Source organism: Schistocerca gregaria, chromosome 7, assembly GCF_023897955.1.
Source record: "Schistocerca gregaria isolate iqSchGreg1 chromosome 7, iqSchGreg1.2, whole genome shotgun sequence".
Classification (NCBI taxonomy): domain Eukaryota; kingdom Metazoa; phylum Arthropoda; class Insecta; order Orthoptera; family Acrididae; genus Schistocerca; species Schistocerca gregaria.
Window position 1 is genome coordinate 258,601,766 of NC_064926.1, and position 24,208 is coordinate 258,625,973.

Sequence of the window (24,208 nt, forward strand, 5' to 3'; positions counted from 1 at the left end):
AGCTCAAGCTGCTGGAAATTATCAGTGCTAATAGCCTCTTTCCAGAAGGATTCAGATGCAGGCTAGCTTTGTGTGATGAAGTGAGATGTGATGTTTACAAAAATGTGTGTAACAACTCTCCTCCGAGTGACACTAAGCCTTGCATAAATGTATCTCTTGTTGAGGTCTTATCCTGGAGTATGCTGATAAATTTTTTGTAAATTGTCGAATTTTTAGAATGATTTAATACTAAAATGTTGGACTCAATGTACAGAGTTATAGTGAACAACACATGGCTTTTTGTGAATAAAGTAGTTAAGTGGATGGCAGATCAGTCTTGCACGAAATGTTTGAATCTGCCCTGGAGTGTTTGCAAATTTCATGTACTTACCCTTGTATGTTTGTGTTAGCAGTTTGGAACATCCTATTCCTTGGATTAAAATAATACTTTTAGACCTGAAGTGCCTTATCTTGTGAAACTGTTCGCCACTCTTGCCAAGGATTTATCAGTGCTAGAAGTAAACGAAAGAAAATTTCTTCCAGAAAACTATTGAAGTTCTATTTTAATTTGAGACTTTACTCAATCTGGGGCCTGAGTTACATGCACTGAAACCTTTCCCAACCCATTACTCTCAGAAGTTAATATGCTGTCAGTATAAAGAATTGCACTTCTTGAATATAAGTACAGACCACCATATTGTATTTTCTGAAAGTAAATTTTGCTTTTCATGCAGTTTATTTTTATTCATATTTTTGCTTAAATAAAGCAAAACTAAATTTTAACAACTGGGTAAGACCAAAATCAGAAGTGTTCTGGAAAGTGCTCTGGTATTTAGCCAGGACTATGTAACAGCAACACACCCACACCCACACATTCCAAATACATATTACACTACAGAAAGGTGAATTTCTGTCTTTCTGAAGTTTGGTTCAATCTAACACATTCAAACCATACTTTCATAATTTCATTGTCTTAAGAAGTACACTTTTTTCTGAGTACAGTATGTTGAAATAAATTATGGACTACTGTGGAATAATGGCAGACAAACTATGGTGCCTCAGTCCTAACTTTGACTGCCATAACATACCTGCATTTAACAATGCATACTCCTTCAGAGCAGAAAATCGTAGTCAGTCCTTCACTTGTCTCCCAGTTGCAGATGGGGAGGGAGGGAAGGAAGGACACTTCGAAAGAGGCACCATGTCGTATTTAAATAAAGGAAAACATTTATTTATGTACAAATTAAATATACACTTTGTGGCATACGTATAAAAAATCTGGTCCTCTGGTTTTCACAAAACCATCTTCTGTGAAAAATATTTACAAAAACATATGTTTTGTACCATTTCAGTCTCATTTTTATGTCCTCAGCACACTGAAGCACATCCCAGACACACAGGCATTTTGAAATGTCTCAGATTTACTTCACCCTGATTCTGGTAATCTGAAATTTGGGTTAGGTGTCTGCCAGTTCGTAGCTGAAGGGCCAAATTTGTACACGAGCCGCCTCCCCAGAACAGGAAGAAGAACTTTGCTCTTGTAGTAATACCTAGAAGGTAAGGTTTTCATTAAAACTTCACATGATTTTAACAATCTTTTTACATGTGTCAGCAGCATTTGTAAGGTTATGTTGCAATGCAATGAATTTCATGTTAGCAATGAGTTAGGCATGCAGTGCAAAAATGAAGTTATCTTCATTACAAAACAATGTTATTTAACACATGCATTTGTAATTTAGTGGCCTTTTTATAATATTGCAGAAAGCACTTTAAGCAAACAGCATTAACAGCTTATCTGTTGTGAGCTGCTGTAAAATTCAAATTTTCATGCCTAATCTCTTCTTAACCCCCACCCCCCACATACAAGTCGTGTTCATAACATGTACTATCAGTATCTTTATTTTTCCACACACCAGCTGCACATTCATTATTCCCCTAAATTAGAACTAATTTTACCTCAGAATTTTACAGCCCACCAGAAGCTGATTAGCAATCTTTGACAAAGTTTGTTTAGTAGGCATGTTTCTGCTGGAGGCAGTCCCCCATTGTTATTCAAGAAACCAATCAAGTATGCAAAAGAGTTGACAGGAGCTAGTGTAACACCTTCAGAATCTATCATTTTGAGGGGCAATGTCTTTAAAAAATAGACCCATGAATGACTAGGAATATCTTTCACTCATTGAGATGTAGTTTTCTACCAATTCATCTCATTCGAAGCAAATTTTAGTAATATATTGCACAACAGAAACACTGAAATTTTAAAAACAATCTGTTTTATGTTCACCACTTGTCTCTGTGCTGCTTAGAAACAAGTAGTGATTTGTTTGCTGTTTTGGAAACACTGGATGTCATTTAAGGTTGCAATGTGCTGCAGTACAACAATGGGAACATTAATTTGTGCATTTGTAGTAGGGGCTAATTGGCCTGAAATATGAACACATTTTGTTCATTAAGGAGAAGTCTACAAAGTGCAGGCCTTCAAGACAGTCAATTCTTGGTAGACAACCATCAACAAGTTTTTGTGAGTATCCAAGGTTTCTGCAGTTGCTTGGAGGGGTAAGGGGGATGCTAAAAGAAAGTGGCAGCCAAAATTATGCAGCTAGCTTCATTCTGGGAATACTCAGCACTTTCTAGCAAGGTATATATGTTAATCGTGTACCTGGGACACCAGGCACCACCAGCAGAGAACCTCAAACTGTTCAATAACACTAATGACCAAAATAACAAATTTTATTTTTCCTCATATTATCATTGTGTTCTATTTGTCAATTTTGCCTGCAAGGATTACAATTGTTGTGAAGTCATACCAGTAGCCTTTGATGAGAAATGAATGAGAAAAAGTTCTGCAGTCAATGGGGGAAAACCTGCCAGTATAAGAATGTTAGTTTTCTCAACTGCTGTATTTACCTTAAATCTTGTGCTCTTAATTTGAACTCTTACACTAGCCCTCTACTACAGTTTCAAAGACTGACTACTTTCTTGTAGCAGGCAGCTTATGTTTGTGTTTACCTGCAAACTAGGGAAATGTGGCATTAGATCATTTCTTCAACCTATAAATACTCTATTTGGAGAATGACTTATACTTTGAGTAGTTTTGTGATTTTTGGGAACAACTATATTGGGGCACACAAAGAGAGAACTTTACAGATAAAATATTGTAATCTACACCCAGAAAGGTAAGTCTCTGAACAGTCAAACAACATCGTCTATTCTGTAGGCTAAAGATATTTGAAAAGTCACAAAACAACCTGACTACTGATTGTGCGAACACAGTCAAGAGAGATTAAGACAGTGTGCAATATCTGCAACACTTATCAAGGGGTAAGTCTCATTTGATTATGTACAGCATTTGCTAATGCACATTAGCACTTTATCACAAGCTCAAGTACCCTAGAGTACTTTTCGTAAAGCTAGCAGCAAGCACAGAAGCACTTTTATCATCTGGGAAGTAAGTGCTTCTTTACCCTGTCATTTCCACCATAGTCTTTAGCAGTCTTCCAAATTGCAGCATGGCCAAACTTATAAACCAGTCTCTTTGGATATTGACCTGTTTTTGGCACAGGTTCAAGAATACCAGAGGCATAGTAATTCCTAGAAAAAGTTTAATGAAGGATTTATTACGTTTTGTTTTACATCTGAATACCCCACGTAAAAATGTACTGTCACCTGAAAATTCACTTTCTCTTAAAGAAGCTGAGAAACCAAAAACATTACATTACCAAGTAAATACTAAACAAATTTCAACCACACATGCATAACTAAGTATTTCACAGACCAGAAATAGCTATAATGAGTAACAGTCATACTGGACAGCAAGGTTTCAATAATTCCAGTGAAAACAGTACTGCTCGTTTCAACGAAACTGCAAATTCTTGGTAGCGTGCACTGTTAAGATGAAAAATTTCTCCATGCCAAATTGTGAAAGGAAGGAAAAAACATGCAAAGCACTACAAATTTAGCTTAGTATCAATAAACCCAATTTTACATGCCAGTAAACCAAACAATTAGACTAGCAAATTTTATTAAATTTCTACTCTTTGAGCAAATAAAATGTCCAATTTAAACTTACTGCCAGTAGCAAATTTTCTATCTATGTCTGCACTTCACAAATTCTTATTCAGTGATCTGCATGGGAGAGGCAGCAGAATTGTTACAGACTACTCCAATAGTGGGACTGCTCAGGAGGATATTAGGAGAAATAATACAAGCATTCCAGAAGATGGATTGAGGATTGTGAGACCCCTTTCTCACGAGAGTATTCTTCACAAAGAAAAATTGAAAAGTTGAAGTCTGATAGGCAATTAGTGATGTGCAGTGGCACAGGACTTCAAGCCAGGTCAATACAGGGTTAGTACAAAATCAAACACGGGCAAAACAGGAGCATGTTTAATAAATAAGATAATAGTAATGCACATAAGCTACTATGAACAGCATAGTGAACATGCTGTAGCCCACATAAGTACAAAGACAACACCCATTACCATAGTGCAAGTTCATATGCTGACACTAGATTAAGAAGTTAAAAGAATGTATGATGAAATTAAAAAATTATCCAGGCCATTAAGTGAGATGAAAATTTAAATTCGGTGGGGAACTGGATGGAAATCCACAATAGGAAATGACAAGGAAGAACAGCAGGAGAACACTGGTGGAAAGGAATGAAAGAGGAAGCCATCTGGTATAATTTAATCATTACTAATACTTTAAGAACCATTAAAAGCAGGTTGTTTATGTGGAAGATATCTAGAGACACCAGTTGGTTTCAGATAGGTTACATAATGTTTAAGATAAATTCCAAAATCAGTTTTTAAAATGCAAATCATTTGCAGAGGCAGATGTGGACTGACCATAATTCAATGGTTATCAGCTGCAGATTAAAACTTAAGAAATCACTGGAAGGTAGGAAATTTGGGAGGTGGGACCTGGATAAGTTTAAATAACCAGAAGTTTGAGATAGTCTAAGGGAGCACTATCATTTCATTGACACATGGTGCAAACAAAATATGACAGAAGGTTGGGTGTCTAAGAGAGAAAAATCAGTGGAGGATCATATAGGCAAAAAGAACAGGCCTTGCAAGTTCAATATATTTGGCATCAGCCAGAATTTCTAACTGGTGAAGCAGCCAAAGTAGAATACAACCAAAAACAAAACTGGAACAGAAAAGCAGGACTGGGTGGATAAAAAATGCAAAATTGTTGAAGCTTTGATTACTATGACAAAGATTCAGCATTTAGGAAAATTGAAGATGCCTTGAGAGGAAAGAGAAACAGCTGTATGAATAGCTCAGACAGCAAAACATCACTAAGCTAAGAAGGCTCAAATGGCTCTGAGCACTATGTGACTTAACATCTAAGCAAAGAAGGGAAGGGTGGAATGGTGGAAGGACTATATAGAGGGTTTATATAAGGGAAACAAACTTGAGGACAATATTACAGAAAGAGAAGTTGATGTAGCTGAAGATGGGAGATACAATACTGCCAGAAAAATTCAACACAGCACACAAAGACTTAAATCAAAATGAGGCCTCTGGAGTAGACGACAGTCCCAAGGAATTGAGATCACCTGGAGAAACAGCTGTAACAAGTATTCCATCTGGTATGCAATATTTATGGAACAAGCAAAATACCTTCAGACTTAAAGAAAACTTAATTTTTATTCCAAAGAAGCCAAGTGCTGACAGGTTTCAATATTAAACCAACGAGCAGTTGGGCTTTAATTATTTAAGAAGAATGGAAAAGCTGCTACAAGTCAACATCTGAAGCCTGGTTTGGGTTTCAGAGAAACTTAAAGCTTTTGACATTGATGATTTTAATTCACACTGAAACTTTGAAGGTGAGAGGGACAAGATACAAGGAGCATAAGGTTATTTACAACATCCATATAAACCAGACAACTTTAAGTGTTTAAGGGCATGAAAGGGACAGTAGTAAGGAAAAAGGGAGTCAGACAAGGTTGCAGTATGTCCCAACATTAATCAATTTGTATTCTGAACAAGTAGTGAAGGAATAAAGCATACATCTGGAAAGGGAATTAAGCAGTGGAAAATATAGGATGAACTGTAACAATATTAGGAAATTAGGAAGGATAGTTACTACTCACCATATAGCAAAGATTCTGAGTCACAGATAGGCACAGTTTTTTGTTGTGCCTTTCTGCAACTCAGTATCCCTGTTAAATGGTGGTTAGCAACTATCCTTCTCTAATATTGAAAGGAAATTGAAGTTACTTTAAAGTTTGTCAGTAACACTGTCATTCTGTCATACAGCAAAGGACTTGGAAAAATTGTTGAATAGAATGGATAGTGTATTGAACTGAGGTCACAATATGAATCACAAAAGTAAAACAAGGATCAGGTAATTATGTGGGAATCTTAAGAATATGAAACACAAAGAAGATCAGTTTTGGCAGCAAAATAACTAATGATGGCCAAAGTACAGAGAATATAAAATGCAGAGTAGCAACAGCAAGGAAAAAGATTCTTAAAGAGAAATTTACCAACACTGAATATAAATTTGTTTATTCCGAAGTGTAGCCTTGAACTAAAGTGAAACACATAATTAACAGATCAAACAAAAAGAGTAGAATTATTTAAATTGTTGGTACAGAAGCAAGAAGATTGGGTGGGTATTATAATCACTGATGAGGTACAGAATTTGAATATGAAAAATTTATGGAAAAATTTCACTAAAACAAGGAATTGACTGATATGACATATCCTAAGGCATCAAGGAGTTGTCAATTTTGCAATGGAGGAATTGTAAGAGGGTAAAAATTGTAGAGAGAGACCAAGACTTGACTCTTAAGTTTACATGAATGAAGGATGCAGCAGTTTTGTAGAGATGAAGAGGCTAGCTGTGGACAGTCTAGTGTGGAAGGCTGCATCAAACCAGTCTTCAGATTGAAACTTTTACAATTGTTCTGTACAGCTTCTCAGAATCCTAACAAATCTAAGTCTTCCGTTCAACTTCCCTATTACCAGTTTTAGTGTTTCATTGTATTAACTCTTTGTATTTAAATGTGATGAGCTTCAGAAGTTTACCCTTAATTTTAGTCTGGTACTATTCAGTCCTCAGTAAAATTATTGTGAATTTTCTACTCCAAAGGGCACTGCCATTTATTACACCCTGGGGAAATGTTTACATGATTTGTTACATCATCCAACGACAATCATTTCCTTCAAGTAACACCTTCAGTGAATGAATGGAATACTACTGGCCGTGCATTATAAATTCACTATGTATACTGAAAATATTAGTGGTAAAACGTTTCCTTGTGATACATTGTTAATTTATGTTTGTTACCACAATTCTCTGAAGTGTAATGTACTGTCCTCTGTAATTGTTTTGAAAAGGATGAAACAGTAGGTGCATACAATGACAAAACATGAATCTGCAACACATCCTAAGCTGTATCAATGTAATATCCCTGGAGGAGAAAAAGTTCACCTCAGAAGATCAACTGAAGTTCAGGGAAAGACACCAGCAAAAGAAGTCCCCACCCTCAATACAATTTCTTTGTATAAATGTCATTCTACAGGGAGCTGGAAGTAATTTCAGAAAGGTACTAATTTTAAAAAGTACCTGCCATTAATGACATGCCTACCTCATTGCTCGGCTGAGCTTCTCATACGTCATTCTTGGATTTTCTTTGATAGTGCCCCAAAGTTCAGCAACTTTATCACTTCGTACAAATCTAAATACTCCTTCATCGTAATTCTCCCAACATATAAGACTGGGGCAGTATTCTCTGTTCTTAAGGAGATCTCTTATAAACTCCCACAGACGCCCCGTCTTCTTTTCTGCAAGAGAATTAGTTTTCACATTAACAGTAATTAAGACCAACTGTGTTGAAATTATGTTTATAATTACTACAAACATTGGAGAAACAAGCTGACCCACCCACCTTGCTTTCTCCGTATTCCTCGAGATGGAGGAGAGCGCACTGGCTTTCTTTTTGGTTTTTGTTCTTGCCCAATTTGGCTTGAATCTGATTCGCCATCTACAAAAGAAATAATTTTACAACTTAACTGTTTCGTAGCCCTACAGATAATACTATCACATAAATAAAACTATCAGCATCAACTCAAGACATACTTTTTGCTTATATTACATAATTTATTATTTAAACAGAAAAGAAGAAAGACTACCCACTCACATGTAGCTGACTGGTGCATGAAACAAAATACAGATCCTTGGTGACAATTTCATTCTACTTGAATATGTGAGGTGGTGTGAAGCAGTGTGTTGACTTATACTAGCCAGTGGCACTTTGAATGCTAAGGAAGTCTATACTGCTATTTTTTTCTGTGGGCCATTTGTCAGCTACACATGATTAGTTGCCTAATTTTTTATATTGTTTAATTTCAGCTTTTTAAAAATTAAATAATTACCAGAACAGGTACTGCCGTAATTTCTGTTTTGGATCTCAACATAATTGACAGTTGGCTCTGCCTCTGTGGACATGTCACACCTTATGTTTTGTATTGGGGGCAATGCTGAAATGGTGAGAAACTTCATTGAAGTCTATCAGTGAGTTACATTTAATTAAAATACAATTTTAGTATCATTTGCTACGAAGTTCTATACAATTCATTTAATTAACAATGCATAGGGTTTTCCAGTATGTGACTAAATAAATTTCACAATGCAGAATGAGATTTTCACTCTGCAATGGAGTGTGCGCTGATATGAAACTTCCTGGCAGATTAAAACTGTGTCCCGGTCGGGCACACAGTTTTAATCTGCCAGGAAGTTTTAAATTTCACAATGGTCAATGGGCATATCTTTACATGGTTCAAAGCAACAATATATTTTAACACTTACCAACATTAGGCACATAAGGTGGTGGCATGTTCTTATACTTCTGCAGTGCATCGTAGAGCATAGCACCAAAATTTGGGTCAAGTTGTTCGAACTCTTGTTTTGTCAAAGTACATAAAACTTCTGCACTGATTCTAAATGATTTCATGCAAGCATTTTCATAGTTTTGTCCTCTGCTTTTTAATTCGTGTATGACCCAGTTCATTATATCAAACACTGTCCATGATTTCACACACTTATTCTGCCATTCATGTGCAGGTACTTTGCTGAGATCTGCAAGCAATATTTTGTGAAGATATGTATCAAATGTAATTGTGACCACTTAATCAGATGTTGGTGAACCAATACAACAACGTAAATGTCAAACCTTGTATACACTTGTCCATTATGTCAGGTGGTGGGGTTGGTGCAAACACTGGTTGCCTCAGTTCATATGACTGGTCATTTTCATAACCGAACACACGTGAGTAAAAAGAGACTGGCTCTTCTTCATATATGTGCTGTGATGGCCACTGAAATAAATGAAAATTTTCTTCAGTCTGCACTGCATTCACTATTTCTAAATACAATGCATCTATAAACATTTACTCACGTCGCTGTGCCATGAATAATGGTCCGTGTAGGCAGACTGAGGCACCAGTTCTGCAACAGAAATAATTGTAAAAATTAACAGATTCGTTAATCAATCAAATGCAACATATTAGTAATAATTTTGAAACAGATTATACTCGAGATAAAATAATTACCCGTATTGTCGCGACAATGTGTGATTGAAAAATTCAACTGCCTAATAATGACTTCTGATTTTCTGTTGTATCAGAGTGCTTCGTTGGCAACATATTCTGATATTACACCACGCTGTACTCGTTAGATGTTAGCTCGAAACAGTGACCTGACAAAGTAGGTACCAAAGCTTAGCTCACGCCAACAGCTGATCGCACTGCTACAAATCAAGGAGCAGTCTCCTCACATTACTTACAAATTACGCTAATGGGCCATTCGTGATCGTGTGTCGAAACTTCAGAATAGAACTGAATCCAATGTGCCCCTCGCGAACTATTTCTACAAGGTAAGAGATTTCAGTTACACACACAAATGCTTCACCTTGGGCTCTATGTCCGCAAACAATTTGATCAGCGTTGACTCATCGTGCCGTTATCCGTGGGGGCTTCCCTTCGTAGAATTATTCGTTCCTCTTTATCAACCGCCTGATTGTGGCATCCTTCTGTCGCCCCGGACTGCGCACACGTCACAGTCGACAGTATTTTGACGCACACGCGACCACTGCGTTGGAAAGAGAGAGCATGAGGAAAACTCGCACCTCGCACGCGATTGGCTGCTGCCTGCAGTCATGTGGCCAACCGCCGAGGCCAGCTTCCTAGAAGTTCCGCGCGGCACAACAAACCGAGCGGGCTCACATTACGCAACAGCCCCACAACTCTCGAGAGCCGATGATGCACCGACGACAGCTCGGAACGTCCGTAAAAAACTAAATCTCGCCCATCAGGCCTTGAAAAATGCTGCATGAGAGACGAACGTTGCCCAAGTAAAACTGCATTGTCAGAATATAAACAAACTCTTAACGTGTAGCTATCTTACTCTAGTAATTACCATTTCTATATTCCACACTCAGCTTTATTTCCGATAGCTAATTAGACTCACGAAATCTGCAACATTACACCTACAAAAGGTTGCCAGCTAACTAGGGAAGCACTATGATCGAACGAATCTTGGGCACACAACTGCTTAATCAAGTACGTTACAGAGTCATCTACAAAAAGCAGGCACGGCTGCTTATTTGCCATATCATCTTAATGGGCGTGCCTTCCGATATTTTCGCGACGTTAACCATTTTATAAGTTTGTAAATTTTTCTAGTAGCCTCATGTAGGGTAGGAAGTTAGTGAATTTAACTACACGAGGCCAAATTGACATAGTTTTATGCCCTTACAAAGATTATGAAAACTGGAAAGACTGAGTACTTTAATGCTGCTCGTGTACCGAGAACTTATTAACACGGTTTGCCTTTAAGAAGCTGCTAGTCACACAACTTCACTTCTCAAATTAATCGTTCCTGTAAAATTGCGGGTTGCACGGTATGTCCTGACATAAAATTAGGAACCAACGTTTTGGTCACTACTGCAACTGGCGTTTATTAAGAAATTGATACTGTAGATAGAATACGAACTGGCTTCGGTCACGATATCCTTCACAATGTGGGCAATCGAAATGCGCCGTGTAGAGTTTCTCGTACCGAATTTGAAAATTTTGTTTGGTTGGATCACATCGATTGAAGAAGGCACCGCATTTCAATACTACGACTAAATCTTTCGCCCCATCGAGATTAACACCGTCGAAGTAACACACTTGCCTTCCACGAACAATGCTTTCATCAATTGAGTTACCCTACCACGCTTCAAGGAATGACCCAGCGTGATTATTTGATCCTGTATGGTGCAAGGATAAATTTCAGCTATAGCTGCAATTAAAAATGACATTACAAAATATAATGTATAAGTCGATTTAATGTTTGATTATCTACCGCAAATCAACCTTTAACTCATTGATCCAAATATATTCCTAAATTTGGGATTTTTGATAACAGATTCATATACTGAGTAAATTGTAGAAATGAAATGTTAATGGTTTCTCAAGGTATCTAATTCCATTAGAAAAAGATTAATTTTCTACAGCTAATTTTGTTTATGTTTAATTTTTAGGTAGATATATTTCTACTTATTCTTTAGGGATTAACTATAAAGGTAATAACATAATTTAGATGTCAAGGGTTCTATGTTGCTTTCAGTACCCCACAGAAGCTTTCGTGCTAACGCCTTCGATATAACGGCTCTTAAGATGTAGACTAGCTTAGCTCTACCCAAGCATCTATTCACTTTGTTACTGTCATGTACAACGTCATTAAACTTCATGACGAATAATGTCACGCACTGTACTCTTAGGAAGGTTTATTGGAAAAGCCACTGCCTAGAATTAATGAAGCGCTTTAGTCCTACTTCATTTGCATTACACATAATTACTGCTATAGGATATTTCAAACTGCAGAAACAAACTTTGCTAGCAGATTAAAACTTGGCGCTGCACCTGGGACAGTGAAAATGTCCCGAGTTCGAGTTTCGGTCGAACACAGTTCTAAATCCACGAACACTCCTATGCAGAGTGAAATTTCACAATAAACTTGTCTATTCAGCATGCTTCCATTCACCAATGAGTTACATTTTTTTAACAATTTACAGAGGCGTTAATATCAAGAACAACTTCTACAAAGACTCGAGGGGATTAACAGTAGTACGAATGGGAGTCGGATAAATAGGTACAACGTATTCAACGACGGTCAGTACGTGCCACTACAGTAAACGTGATGTACATAATGTTGGAGTTTTGACTGAATGGAAGACCTTGGCTGGAGAACTTTTACTCCATTAAAATATTTACTGTACTGCACTGCACTTTGACTACAAAATATTTTTCTAGAGGAATAAGCACTATTTTACGAAATTTCGCTGAAGATGTTGTCAGTTGTTAACACAAGTAACTCTTAGTTCGAGCACCTTGTCAGATGTTCTGTGTGCCGTGTGGCAGGCTGCTACGGAACTCGCTACACGGCGATGGAGCACGATACATACGCAGATGCACTGAATACCGCGTCGCAAAGAATACTACAACACGTGGCTACGCGTCCTCACCCGATCGCAAGCACCACAAAATCAAGTCCGTCGTACAGATTTTGAAAGATTAATTCGATTGATCTCACTGTAAGTAGCGCCTCAGTACAAGAATGCTCAACTTTCTGAAACCGGTCAGAAGTCCTTATCAATCAAGCCACCAACCGGAGAAAGGTGATTAATTTCAGCTGTACAGCTGACGTACGCATTTCAGAACAAAATGTGTTTAAGAGCAGAATGACAATTAGACGATAGCAATGTCAATGGGATCGAGGTGGAAGCCAAACATTATCAGTTTCCATTATGCAACAAATTATGTCTTTCAAAAATTATGAATGATGCTAACAGCGCCGAACATCGGCAGGATTTCAATACGTTTCGAGATACTGAAATATGAAGTTCAACGAACGGAGTATATTAATACTTAATCGCTTTGTGACACATACAACTGAATAAATTTAAGATTTTAAATCTACCATTAGGCTATAATCTTATGCGAATGAAATTTTGAAGCTACATTTGGTCAATTTCAACAGCAGCGTAAAGCTGCGCCATACGTTAGCTGAGGTGAAACGAAGTTTGCAGATCGAACAGCACATAATACTTGTGTCGAGTGCTGTGTGCAGTGGCCATCGGGTAATATCGGCCCTAACGGCTGGCTACACCGCTCCAGTCACTGGACCTTGTTTACACGAAAGTGCAGAGAGGCAAAGAAATTCTGCTCTCTGCAGTGTATCACTTACCGCTGTAATCGGGGTCCGGCAAAGCTTGGTACAGGGGCTCTGTGAGAGGGCAATCCATGGCGCACTGACTGCGTTTGGTCCGTCTCCGAGCCTCTATTAAGTTGCACTGTTGTTACACCGAACTCAAGCGCGACCACGCCGCACCGAGCTTCGCTTGCAGACTAACGAGCTGCGACTCGCCGCGGTGGACGAAGTATAGCCAGGCGCGGGGCTTCCCGTCGAGAGCGCCACCGTCATTGGCTGCCGCGTCCCACCAATTGGAGAGCGCTGCAGTTGCTTCGTTGTACGTGCACCGTGCCTCCCCGCGGGCTTCAACTAGTGGGAGTGCAATATCGCAAAGTTATCGCCCTGCTAAGAGACGCATCTTCGTCGAGCAACAACTGCATGCTGGAAAAAAAAAAGGAAATCATAGGATACCACCACAAACCTGGTATTGCCACAGGTATTTTTTTTTAATCTCAAGGGCCTTAAGAATAAGTAAATGAATAATTGTATATTGAACGTGACGGTGCAGTTGTTAAAAGCCTGCTTTACACGAACGACCTTCTGGTCAAAATCAACTACTCGTGGTGGCAGTGTGTCACCTACCTGGGTGCAAATCAGCAATTGAGTCAGTGACGACACTGATCAATACTGATGTTGGAGAGTGTGGGGGTTGTAAAATCCTGTGTATGCTCAAAAGTGTGCATTCATAGAAACAGGAGGCGACTGTGACGTCGGTTTCTAATGTCGCGAGTCAACCAATCCTAGCCGCGTTGACTACAACTGTATATACGAGCCACCTTCGGGTGTGTGGCGGAGTATACTTTTTCTCTACATCCTGATCCATTCACGGATGACGAGACGGAAGAATGAATGTCACTAGACCTCCATATTAGCTCTAGTTTTCTTGATTTTTCTCGTTGTGGTCATTTCGCGAGACGTTTATGGAATTAGTATGCCCTCTCGGAATTTCGTTAGTTAATCTCCCCGTGATACATAACCCAATGTCCCTGGAGTTTGTTGAGTATATCCGTAAAGCGGATATTCGTCGTCGTCGTCATTCTGCCCTAATCCCAAGGGTTGCAAACACTGCCAAAATAAAAAAACAAAAACGGCATCCTCCACGTTCGAAACGTTTCCGTTGTGAAATCAAGTTTCATACTACAAAATGAAAAGTTGAGTCTATAATTCAGTAGTAACATAATTCCGCGATACCTAAGTAAGACGACAACATTTAATTAATAAATAGGAACCTTGCGCTGTCAGAATTTTTTTAATTCGGACGAGCTACTTTGTAAGAAATCATTTTCCTTCCAGTTTAACCCGCTATTGCCGTCTAGTGCTCATGCGCGGATTCGTGCTGTGAATACCCCCCCCCCCCCCCCCCCCCTTTACATAGTGTAATCGGTCGGCGTGAATCTGACTGCAGTTCCAAACATACACGCTTGGGGCGCTGCTGCAGAGTGTACGCAAGGTCTACACAAAACAGGTGCATCGCTAATAGGGGCTTAGTGCTTTCGCGCCGCCTAAATGACCCCTTGACGAAACACGGAGCTTTTCTATCTCTGCTATTAATCCAATTGATAAAGGTCTCAAATTGATGAGCAATACTCAAGAATCAGCCGAACAAGCGCCCTGTAAGCCAGTTCTTTCACGGATGAACTGCATTTCCTTAAGATATCCCCGACCAATCTCAGCCTCGCATTATTTTTCCTACACTTTGTTTTATGTGGTAATTTCACTTTAGGCAGTTCTAGACATTATTCCTAGATATTTTACGGTAGTTACTATTTAGTGATTTGTCACCATTTATGCGCTATACACTACGAGGTGACAATTCATACGGTAGCGATATGCACATACAAACACTCCTGGAAATTGAAATAAGAACACCGTGAATTCATTGTCCCAGGAAGGGGAAACTTTATTGACACATTCCTGTGGTCAGATACATCACATGATCACACTGACAGAACCACAGGCACATAGACACAGGTAACAGAGCATGCACAATGTCGACACTAGTACAGTGTATATCCACCTTTCGCAGCAATGCAGGCTGCTATTCTCCCATGGAGACGATCGTAGAGATGCTGGATGTAGTCCTGTGGAACGGCTTGCCATGCCATTTCCACCTGGCGCCTCAGTTGGACCAGCGTTCGTGCTGGACGTGCAGACCTCGTGAGACGACGCTTCATCCAGTCCCAAACATGCTCAATGGTGGACAGATCCGGAGATCTTGCTGGCCAGGGTACTTGACTTACACCTTCTAGAGCACGTTGGGTGGCACGGGATACATGCGGACGTGCATTGTCCTGTTGGAACAGCAAGTCCCCTTGCCAGTCAAGGAATGGTAGAACGATGGGTTCGATGACGGTTTGGATGTACCGTGCACTATTCAGTGTCCCCTCGACGATCACCAGAGGTGTACGGCCAGTGTAGGAGATCGCTCCCCACACCATGATGCCGGGTGTTGGCCCTGTGTGCCTCGATCGTATGCAGTCCTGATTGTGGCGCTCACCTGCACGGCGCCAAACACGCATACGGCCATCATTGGCACCAAGGCAGAAGCGACTCTCAATGCTGAAGACGACACGTCTCCATTCGTCCCTCCATTCACGCCTGTCGCGACACCACTGGAGGCGGGCTGCACGATGTTGGGGCGTGAGCGGAAGACGGCCTAACGGTGTGCGGGACCGTAGCCCAGCTTCATGGAGACGGTTGCGAATGGTCCTCGCCGATACCCCAGGAGCAATAGTGTCCCTAATTTGCTGGGAAGTGGCGGTGCGGTCCCCTACGGCACTGCGTAGGATCCTACGGTCTTGGCGTGCATCCGTGCGTTGCTGCGGTCAGATCCCAGGTCGACGGGCACGTCCACCTTCCGCCGACCACTGGCGACAACATCGATGTACTGTGGAGACCTCACGCCCCACGTGTTGAGCAATTTGGCGGTACGTCCACCCGGCCTCCCGTATGCCCACTATACGCCCTCGCTCAAAGTCCGTCAACTGCACATACGGTTCACGTCCACGCTGTCGCGGCATGCTACCAGTGTTAAAGACTGCGATGGAGCCCCGTATGCCACGGCAAACTGGCTGACACTGACGGCGGCGGTGCACAAATGCTGCGCAGCTAGCGCCATTCGACGGCCAACACGGCGGTTCCTGTTGTGTCCGCTGTGCCGTGCGTGTGATCATTGCTTGTACAGCCCTCTCGCAGTGTCCGGAGCAAATATGGTGGGTCTGACACACCGGTGTCAATGTGTTCTTTTTTCCATTTCCAGGAGTGTAGAAAGCGGTAGTATCACGCGCACGAGGTACAAGAGCGCAGTGCGTTGGTGAAGCTGTCATTTGTACTAAGTAGTTTCGTGTGTAAAGGTTCCCGACAAGATTATTGCAGCATGACGGAAATTAAGAGACTTTGAATGCGGAGTAACATTTGGAGATAGATGCACAAGACATTTTATTTTAAAAATCGTTAGGGAATTCAACACGGTGTCAAGAGTGTGCCGATAATACCAAATTTCAGGCGTTATCTCTCACCACGGGCAACGCAGCGGCCGACGGCCTTCTTTAACGACTGAGAGCGGGGGCATCTACGTTGAACTGTCAGTGCTAGCAGACAACACACGTCAAATAACCACATACATCAGTGTGCGGCGTACGACGAACGTGGGACAGTGCAGCGATATTTGGCACTAATGGGCTATGGCAGCAGATGACCGAAGCGAGTGCCTTTACTAGCGGCACGACATAGCCTGGAACGGCTCTCATGCGCTCGTGACCAAATCGGATGGACGTTGACCGGGAAACCGTGGCCTGGTGAGACGCGTCCCGATTCCATTTGCTAAGAGCTGATGGTAGGGTTCGAATGTGGCGCTTACCCCACGACGCCATGGACCCATGTTGTCAACAACGCGCTGTGCAAGCTGGTGGTGTCCATAATGGAGTGGGCTATGTTTACTTGGAATGGATAGGCTCCTCTGGATGTTCAGTTACATAGCTACTCCAGAATGAGAGCTTCTGTAAAGTTTGGAAGGTAGGAGACGGATACTGGCAGAAGTAAAGCTGTGAGTACCGGTCGTGAGTCGTGCTTCGGTAGCTCAGCTGGTAGAGCACTTGCCCTCGAAAGGCAAAGGTCCCGAGTTCGAGTTTCGGTCGGGCACACAGTTTTAATCTGCCAGGAAGTTTCATATCAGCGCACACTCCGCTGCAGAGTGAAAATCTCATTCTGGAAACATCCCCCAGGCTGTGGCTAAGCCATGTCTCCACAGTATCCTTTCTTTCAGGAGTGCTAGTTCTGCATGTTTCGCAGAAGAGCTTCTGTAAAGTTTGGAAGGTAGGAGACGGATACTGGCAGAAGTAAAGCTGTGTGTACCGGTCGTGAGTCGTGCTTCGGTAGCTCAGTTGGTAGAGCACTTGCCCGCGAAAGGCAAAGGTCCCGAGTTCGAGTCTCGGTCGGGCACACAGTTTTAATCTGCCAGGAAGTTTTACATAGCTACTGTTTGCAGCCATTCATGTACGTCATGTACCACAACAATGATGGAATTTTTATGGATGACAATGAGCCATGCCGCTGGTCCACATTTGTTCTCGATTTGTTTGAAGAACAATCTGGAAAAATCGAATGAATCGTTTGACCACCCAAATAGCCCGACATAAATGTCATCGAACGTTTATGGGACATAATGGCGAGGTGAGTTCGTGCACAAAATGCTGCACTGGCAACAGTTCCTCAATTATAGTTGGCTATGGTCCGATATTTCAGCAGCGACTTATAGAGTCCATGCCGAATCGAGATGCTACACTATACCGGGCAATAGGAGGTCCGACAAAATATTAGGAGGTATCCTATGGTTTTTGTAACTTTAGATTTAATTACGTTTAGGGCCTGTCCCTACACACAGGGAGGTCAGAAACACTCTGAAAACCTTATAAATGGGTTGCAGCGTAGATTATACTGAGAAAACGGATACACTGTGCCCTTCTGAGTTAATTAGGACTGAAATTAGCCAATCTGGTCGTAGCGCGGGCAAATTCAAGCGGCCCGCCAGGTAAATTAGTGTCAATTGTTCTCATAGCGTAGATGATAGCACACGAGACTGCTCAGACTTTGGCTCGGGTTCGATCCTTACTACGGTCCCATGTACAATTTTTGTGTTCGGTTTAACGAAACCAAACAAAGTACACGTTTCGCCATACCGTCTCTGGCGTGCCGGTTGAATTTGCGGGCAACGGCCTAGTTTAATGCTAATTAACTCCGAAATGGAACAACGTGCTATTTTTTTCTTAACAGTTATTTCTCTGCACAACAGCAACACCTAACAAGCTTTTCTGACTATTTCTGACCACCCTTATGTACAGTAAACAGTAGCGTCCCTGTCACGCTTCCCTGTGGACTGCTACACTTCTATCGATTCTGTTCCGTTAAGAGCGACACGCTCTGTCTGCGGTAAAGTCCTGAATCCAGTCAACAGATCTGGTACGATATTCGGCAAGTAGTATTTTGTTCATTAAACGACAGTGTGGAACTGTATCAAATGCAATTATATTAAATTTCAGTCTCCAGTTGCATAAGCAAAGAAACTTTACCTAGGTTTCGGCTGTAATAATGTAACTTTCTTCAGAAATGTCACAATATGAAATTAAATTGAAACATGCCAGTTATTGGCCTTGTCAAACTTAAACTGTTAGTACTACAGTACATAGTGATAAGACTGCGTCAATTCTACTAAAGTTTTGCCTTCAGGCCACACAAACGGGCCAGACAGACGTGCCGCGGGCAGCGACGTAGCGAGCTCGGCTGGTGGTCTGGCGCATGCGCGTGCGGAGTAATACATACGTAAAACCAGTAAATGTTAACTGAGGTTATTATGGAAAACAGTTTATTACAACAGTTAAGACTATAAATGGCATTAAAACCATGAAGTAACTGAAGTTACCGTCCCATAAAAGGCAAAAGACATATAAAAAGTGCACTATAAAAAAGTATGAATTAACATTAATTGATAATTTGAATCACCTCGAAGGGAACGATCTATTGACACGTAATCAGCATGGCTTCAGAAAACATCGCTCTTGTGCAACGCAGCTAGCTCTTTATTCGCACGAAGTAATGGCCGCTATCGACAGGGGATCTCAAGTTGATTCCGTATTTCTAGATTTCCGGAAAGCTTTTGACACCGTTCCTCACACGCGACTTCTAATCAAGATGCGGAGCTATGGGGTATCGTCTCAGTTGTGCGACTGGATTCGTGATTTCCTGTCAGGAAGGTCGTAGTTCGTAGTAATAGACGGCAAATCATCGAGTAAAACTGAAGTGATATCAGGTGTTCCCCAGGGAAGCGTCCTGGGACCTCTGCTGTTCCTGATCTATATAAATGACCTGGGTGACAATCTGAGCAGTTCTCTTAGAGTGTTCGCAGATGATGCTGTAATTTACCGTCTAGTAAGGTCACCCGAAGACCAGTATCAGTTGCAAAGCGATTTAGAAAAGATTGCTGTATGGTGTGTCAGGTGGCAGTTGACGCTAAATAACGAAAAGTGAGAGGTGATCCACATGAGTTCCAAAAGAAATCTGTTGGAATTCAGTTACTCAATAAATGGTACAATCCTCAAGGCTGTCAATTCAACTAAGTACCTGGGTGTTAAAATTACGAACAACTTCAGTTCGAAAGACCACACAGATAATATTGTGGGGAAGGCAAGCCAAAGGTTGCGTTTCATTGGCAGGACACTTAGAAGATGCAACAACTCCACTAAAGAGACAGCTTACACTACACTCGTTCGTCCTCTGTTAGAATATTGCTGCGCGGTGTGGGATCCTTACCAGGTGGGATTGACGGAAGACATCGAAAGGGTGCAAAAAAGGGCAGCTCGTTTTGTATTATCACGTTATAGGGGAGAGAGTGTGGCAGATATGATACACGAGTTGGGATGGAAGTCGTTACAGCATAGACGTTTTTCGACGCGGCGAGACCTTTTTACGAAATTTCAGTCACCAACTTTCTCTTCCGAATGCGAAAATATTTTGTTGAGCCCAACCTACATAGGTAGGAATGATCATCAAAATAAAATAAGAGAAATCAGAGTTCGAACAGAAAGGTTTAGGTGTTGGTTTTTCCCGCGCCCTGTTCGGGAGTGGAATAGTAGAGAGATAGTATGATTGTGGTTCGATGAACCCTCTGCCAAGCACTTAAATGTGAATTGCAGAGTAGTCATGTAGATGTAGATGTTACAACAGTTGGAAGAAATGTCACTGGAAAATAAACCATAATAACTGAAGTTGCAGTTCTATAGGAGGCAAATGAAATTATATAGCGTAAAGGAGCCTGTTAATAAGTAAGGGCCATAAGTTAAGGTTGACAACACCTGAAATGTGTGGAACTTAACTAAGAATTAACGCCTGTGAATGACACTAACGACAATTGCCTCATACAGGTTAGCGGTTACATATACAGTATATGATCGGCAATTAACACATAAGAAAACCAGTAGGCTGTATGTCGTAGCCAACAACTGTAATTCAGCAGCATCCACTATGTCTGCGGCGGAGCACTTTTCACCACTATGTTACTATAGCGTTCGAATTCGTCTCAACGTTTCTTACCTGTCACAAAAATAACATGGACAAAAAAATGAACCATAATTCAGAGGAACACAAGTAGGTAAAATAGGGCGAGTAAGTAAAATTAAATATCTTGGAGAAATTGGACAACAAAATGGATTAACACAAGTTGCGGCTAGATGTAAGAGTTGACAAATGTTTAAGAGCATACGGTTTGACAAAGAATATTTTCAGCATGAAATGCGTATCTAGAGGGTGTTCAATAAGTTACTATGCAGTTCATAACTTAGCGTATTAAAGTCGTGGAACTTGTAAGCGTTGCTGGAAGTGATCCCCTTGAACATGAGGACACAGTTGCAGACGCTTCTGAATATTCCTGAAGACTTTGTGCAGAACATTGGGAGTGATGTTTTAGATAGAAAATAATTTGGTGGAGCCAAGTCGCAGAGCGTGGAGTCCAGAGTCATCGAGAGATGTTGCGGTCACCCAAGATGCCCTTTAAAAAGTTCATCGCCTTGTGGGCGGTATGTGCTGTCGCCCTATCCTGTTAGAACCAGGCACTCTCAATTTCTTCCTCATTCAGTCGACCTCATTCAGTTCAGGGCACCAGAATGCAGGTGCAGTTCCGCTCTGCATTTATGCTCTCCTGAAAGAAGATCGGCCAATGATGCAGTTACGAGTCAAAGCGCACCAAATACCAACCTTTTGATTACGCAGCGGGGACACCTTAAATTCATGCGGATTATCCGTAGTTAACACACGACTATTCTGGTTATTCATGTAACCGGAGAGGTGAAACCATGTCTCATCCGTGAAAAACGTTGTGTCAAGAATCCTCTTAACCGTTGTCCGGCAGGGACCACAGAAACCAGTTGTAAGAGTTCATACGCGCCGGGCGATCGGCGTCTCTCAGTTCATGCACGACCAACAGTTTGCACGTATACATGGACAGTGACTTCCGGAGAATCTTGTGACCAGAGCCCACGGACCCGTGAGCCTGCTGAACTGGTCGTCTAACCGATTTTTTTTTTGGACTTTGTGGCATCATGTCTCGCACCTCCGCCACCTTCTCTTCGGATGTGGATGTCGACGGCCTGCCTGATTTTGGAGCATTATGAACGCTTCCGGTCTTTCGAAACTTGGTGATGAGGTTCTGTACATCATTGCGGTTAGGCGTCTTCACTCGCGTGAACTTTGCTGCAAATGCAGATTCTACTGGTGAGGTAAACTTGTCTCCATTGCGAAACACATATTCCACAAGAAACACTCTTTGTTCAATCGTCAGCATGATAACGTGAACCACAGAGACGTCGCACAAGACACTGGTCTTCAATCAAACTGGACCTGCGAACAAATACAAATACCTGGTCAAATATGGTTCAAATATGTTAATGAATGGAAAATTTTGTATTAATAATTAACAATGTTAAAGAATGGAAAATCTTGTATTAATAATTGGCAATCATATCAGCCATTACTTAGCACACCACAGCATGGCACTGCATAGTTACTTTCTGAACATCTGGTAGAAGAACAATACTACAACACTTTTCCACAGTGTTACGTCCAGAATGTTTGTATGGATGTGGATGCCTAACGATGACCTATAAGCTGGCCAGAATAGAGGAGTCTGAAAGATGGATTATTAGGGAAAAAAAGGATGCAATGCAAACTACAGATGGTTGAAAAATGGGAATTAATGAGGAGATGTACAAAAATATAGAGAAAATATCGCAAATAATCACGAAGCGAAGATTAATCTTGTTTTGAAACTTCTACCGAATGAATGAGAACAGGCTAACGGAACAAATATTTCCCTATTTCTGGGAGAAGAAATGGACAATAGTGTGGATTACATAAATAAGAAAAGAATTAGAAGGAAGCAGCATCAAAGAAGCCAGCTGGTCGATCGAGCAGTATCCAAATTAGTGGGGCGTTCGGATCTGACAGTGGCCGATGATGGATTGCTGGGTACGTGAAGGGAGACATACCCATCGTCAAGCTTTTCGGCCGACTATGTCTGATCACCGCAAGGTTCAAATGGCTCTGAGAACTATGGGACTTAACTTCTCAGGTCAGGAACTACTTAAACCTAACCAACCTAAGGACATCACACACATCCATACCCGAGGCAGGATTCTAACCTGCGACCGTAGCGGTCGCACGGTTCCAGACTGTAGCGCCTAGAACCGCTCTGCCACACTGGCCGGCCGATCACCGCAAGGAATGATCCTCGTACTGTGCACCAGTCACATGGTAACCCCTTCGCATCTGCGCCTGCGTCCGAGAACAAGCAATGGACACCCTGCAATGTTCTGTGCCGCCCTGCACCGTTGGTCGGAGACTGGCAACAGCCGAACTATGGAATTCCTGCCAAGCGTAGAGTATTGCTTACAGCACAACGCAGACCGCTGCGTTTGCAGTGGTGCCGTGACCAGGGAGCAATGAACGGCTGACGAATGACGTCGTATTGTGATCAGCGACGAATCGCGGCCATGCACTATCCCGGATGAGCATCGTTGACGGGTATGTTGGCGACCTAGAGAGAGATCCCATTGTTCCAATGTTTTGGAGAGGCACAGCGGTGTTACTGCTGGCGTCAGGAAGTGGGACGACATCGGGCATGAATTCAGGGTACGGATGGTAGTGACTGAGGGAACTCTCACAGCACAGTGGTAAGCTACGGACATCTTGTATCCTCATGTGTTTTGACTCATGTCATTTTCAACACGACAGCGCTCGTCCCACACGCCCACGTGTCTATATGAACTGTCTGCACGGTGTTGAGCTTCTCCTGTGGCCAGCAAGATCCCCAAATCTGTCCCCAAAAGAACACGTGCGAGACTAGCTCAGTAGTCAACTCCGTCCAACGCCAGTGTCCAGAATACCAAGGACCAGTTAGAGCAGTTGTGAGTCAGCTTGTCTCAGTAAGGGTACAATGGCTTTGTGGCACGATTCTCAACTGAATCAGTGCGTGCATCCAGCCCAGAAGAGGCTGCAACGTCATACTGATAAGTAGTCTCTTACTGCCAAGTTCTCTGTAGGTTTGACTCGATACTGTAAACACTGAAGTAACATCAATCCCCTCTCAATCCGGCAAGTTTCATTTCATGTCTTCTTCCCCTTTCCGTTGCTCCACTTTTTTTGTCAGGTGGTGTACGTTCTGTCACTGGGACGAAGGAGGGCAGAGGGTGGTCATTTATCGAATGATCTGGCATACTGAAAATTAATTCGTTGACAACAGCTGTATTGGGTATGGATCTACTATCCAATGTTGATTTATGAAAATTGTTACTGGACCAGGATGCGGGCAGTAGGTGATGAATTCAGAGTATTACGATGTATGGATGTAGACAGCGTGACGTATTGAGGTTTGAGTCAGCCTAGGGACTGACCGTTAAGGCGACCGCTCGCAATAAGTGAGAAGTCGGTGACT

The 24,208-nt window shown here is 41.7% G+C and overlaps 1 protein-coding gene across 2 annotated transcripts; it reads right to left on the reverse strand.

Moving 5' to 3' along the window:
* Positions 1-1,188: 1,188 nt before the first annotated feature.
* Positions 1,189-13,424, reverse strand: LOC126282528 (ETS homologous factor-like). 2 transcript variants are annotated; one of them, XM_049982196.1, is made up of 9 exons: positions 13,225-13,409; positions 9,392-9,441; positions 9,167-9,311; positions 8,803-9,072; positions 8,370-8,474; positions 7,883-7,978; positions 7,583-7,778; positions 3,444-3,570; positions 1,189-1,529 (listed from the first exon to the last, which is right to left on the reverse strand). In XM_049982196.1, the coding sequence occupies exons 1-9, from the start codon at positions 13,280-13,282 to the stop codon at positions 1,437-1,439; spliced, it is 1,140 nt and encodes a 379-aa protein (XP_049838153.1). In that variant the 5' UTR covers positions 13,283-13,409; the 3' UTR covers positions 1,189-1,436. The 2 variants fall into 2 exon arrangements, with proteins under 2 accessions (XP_049838153.1, XP_049838154.1); XM_049982197.1 differs by lacking the exon at positions 3,444-3,570 and having other exon boundaries at positions 13,225-13,424.
* Between the last annotated feature and the right edge of the window lie 10,784 nt (positions 13,425-24,208).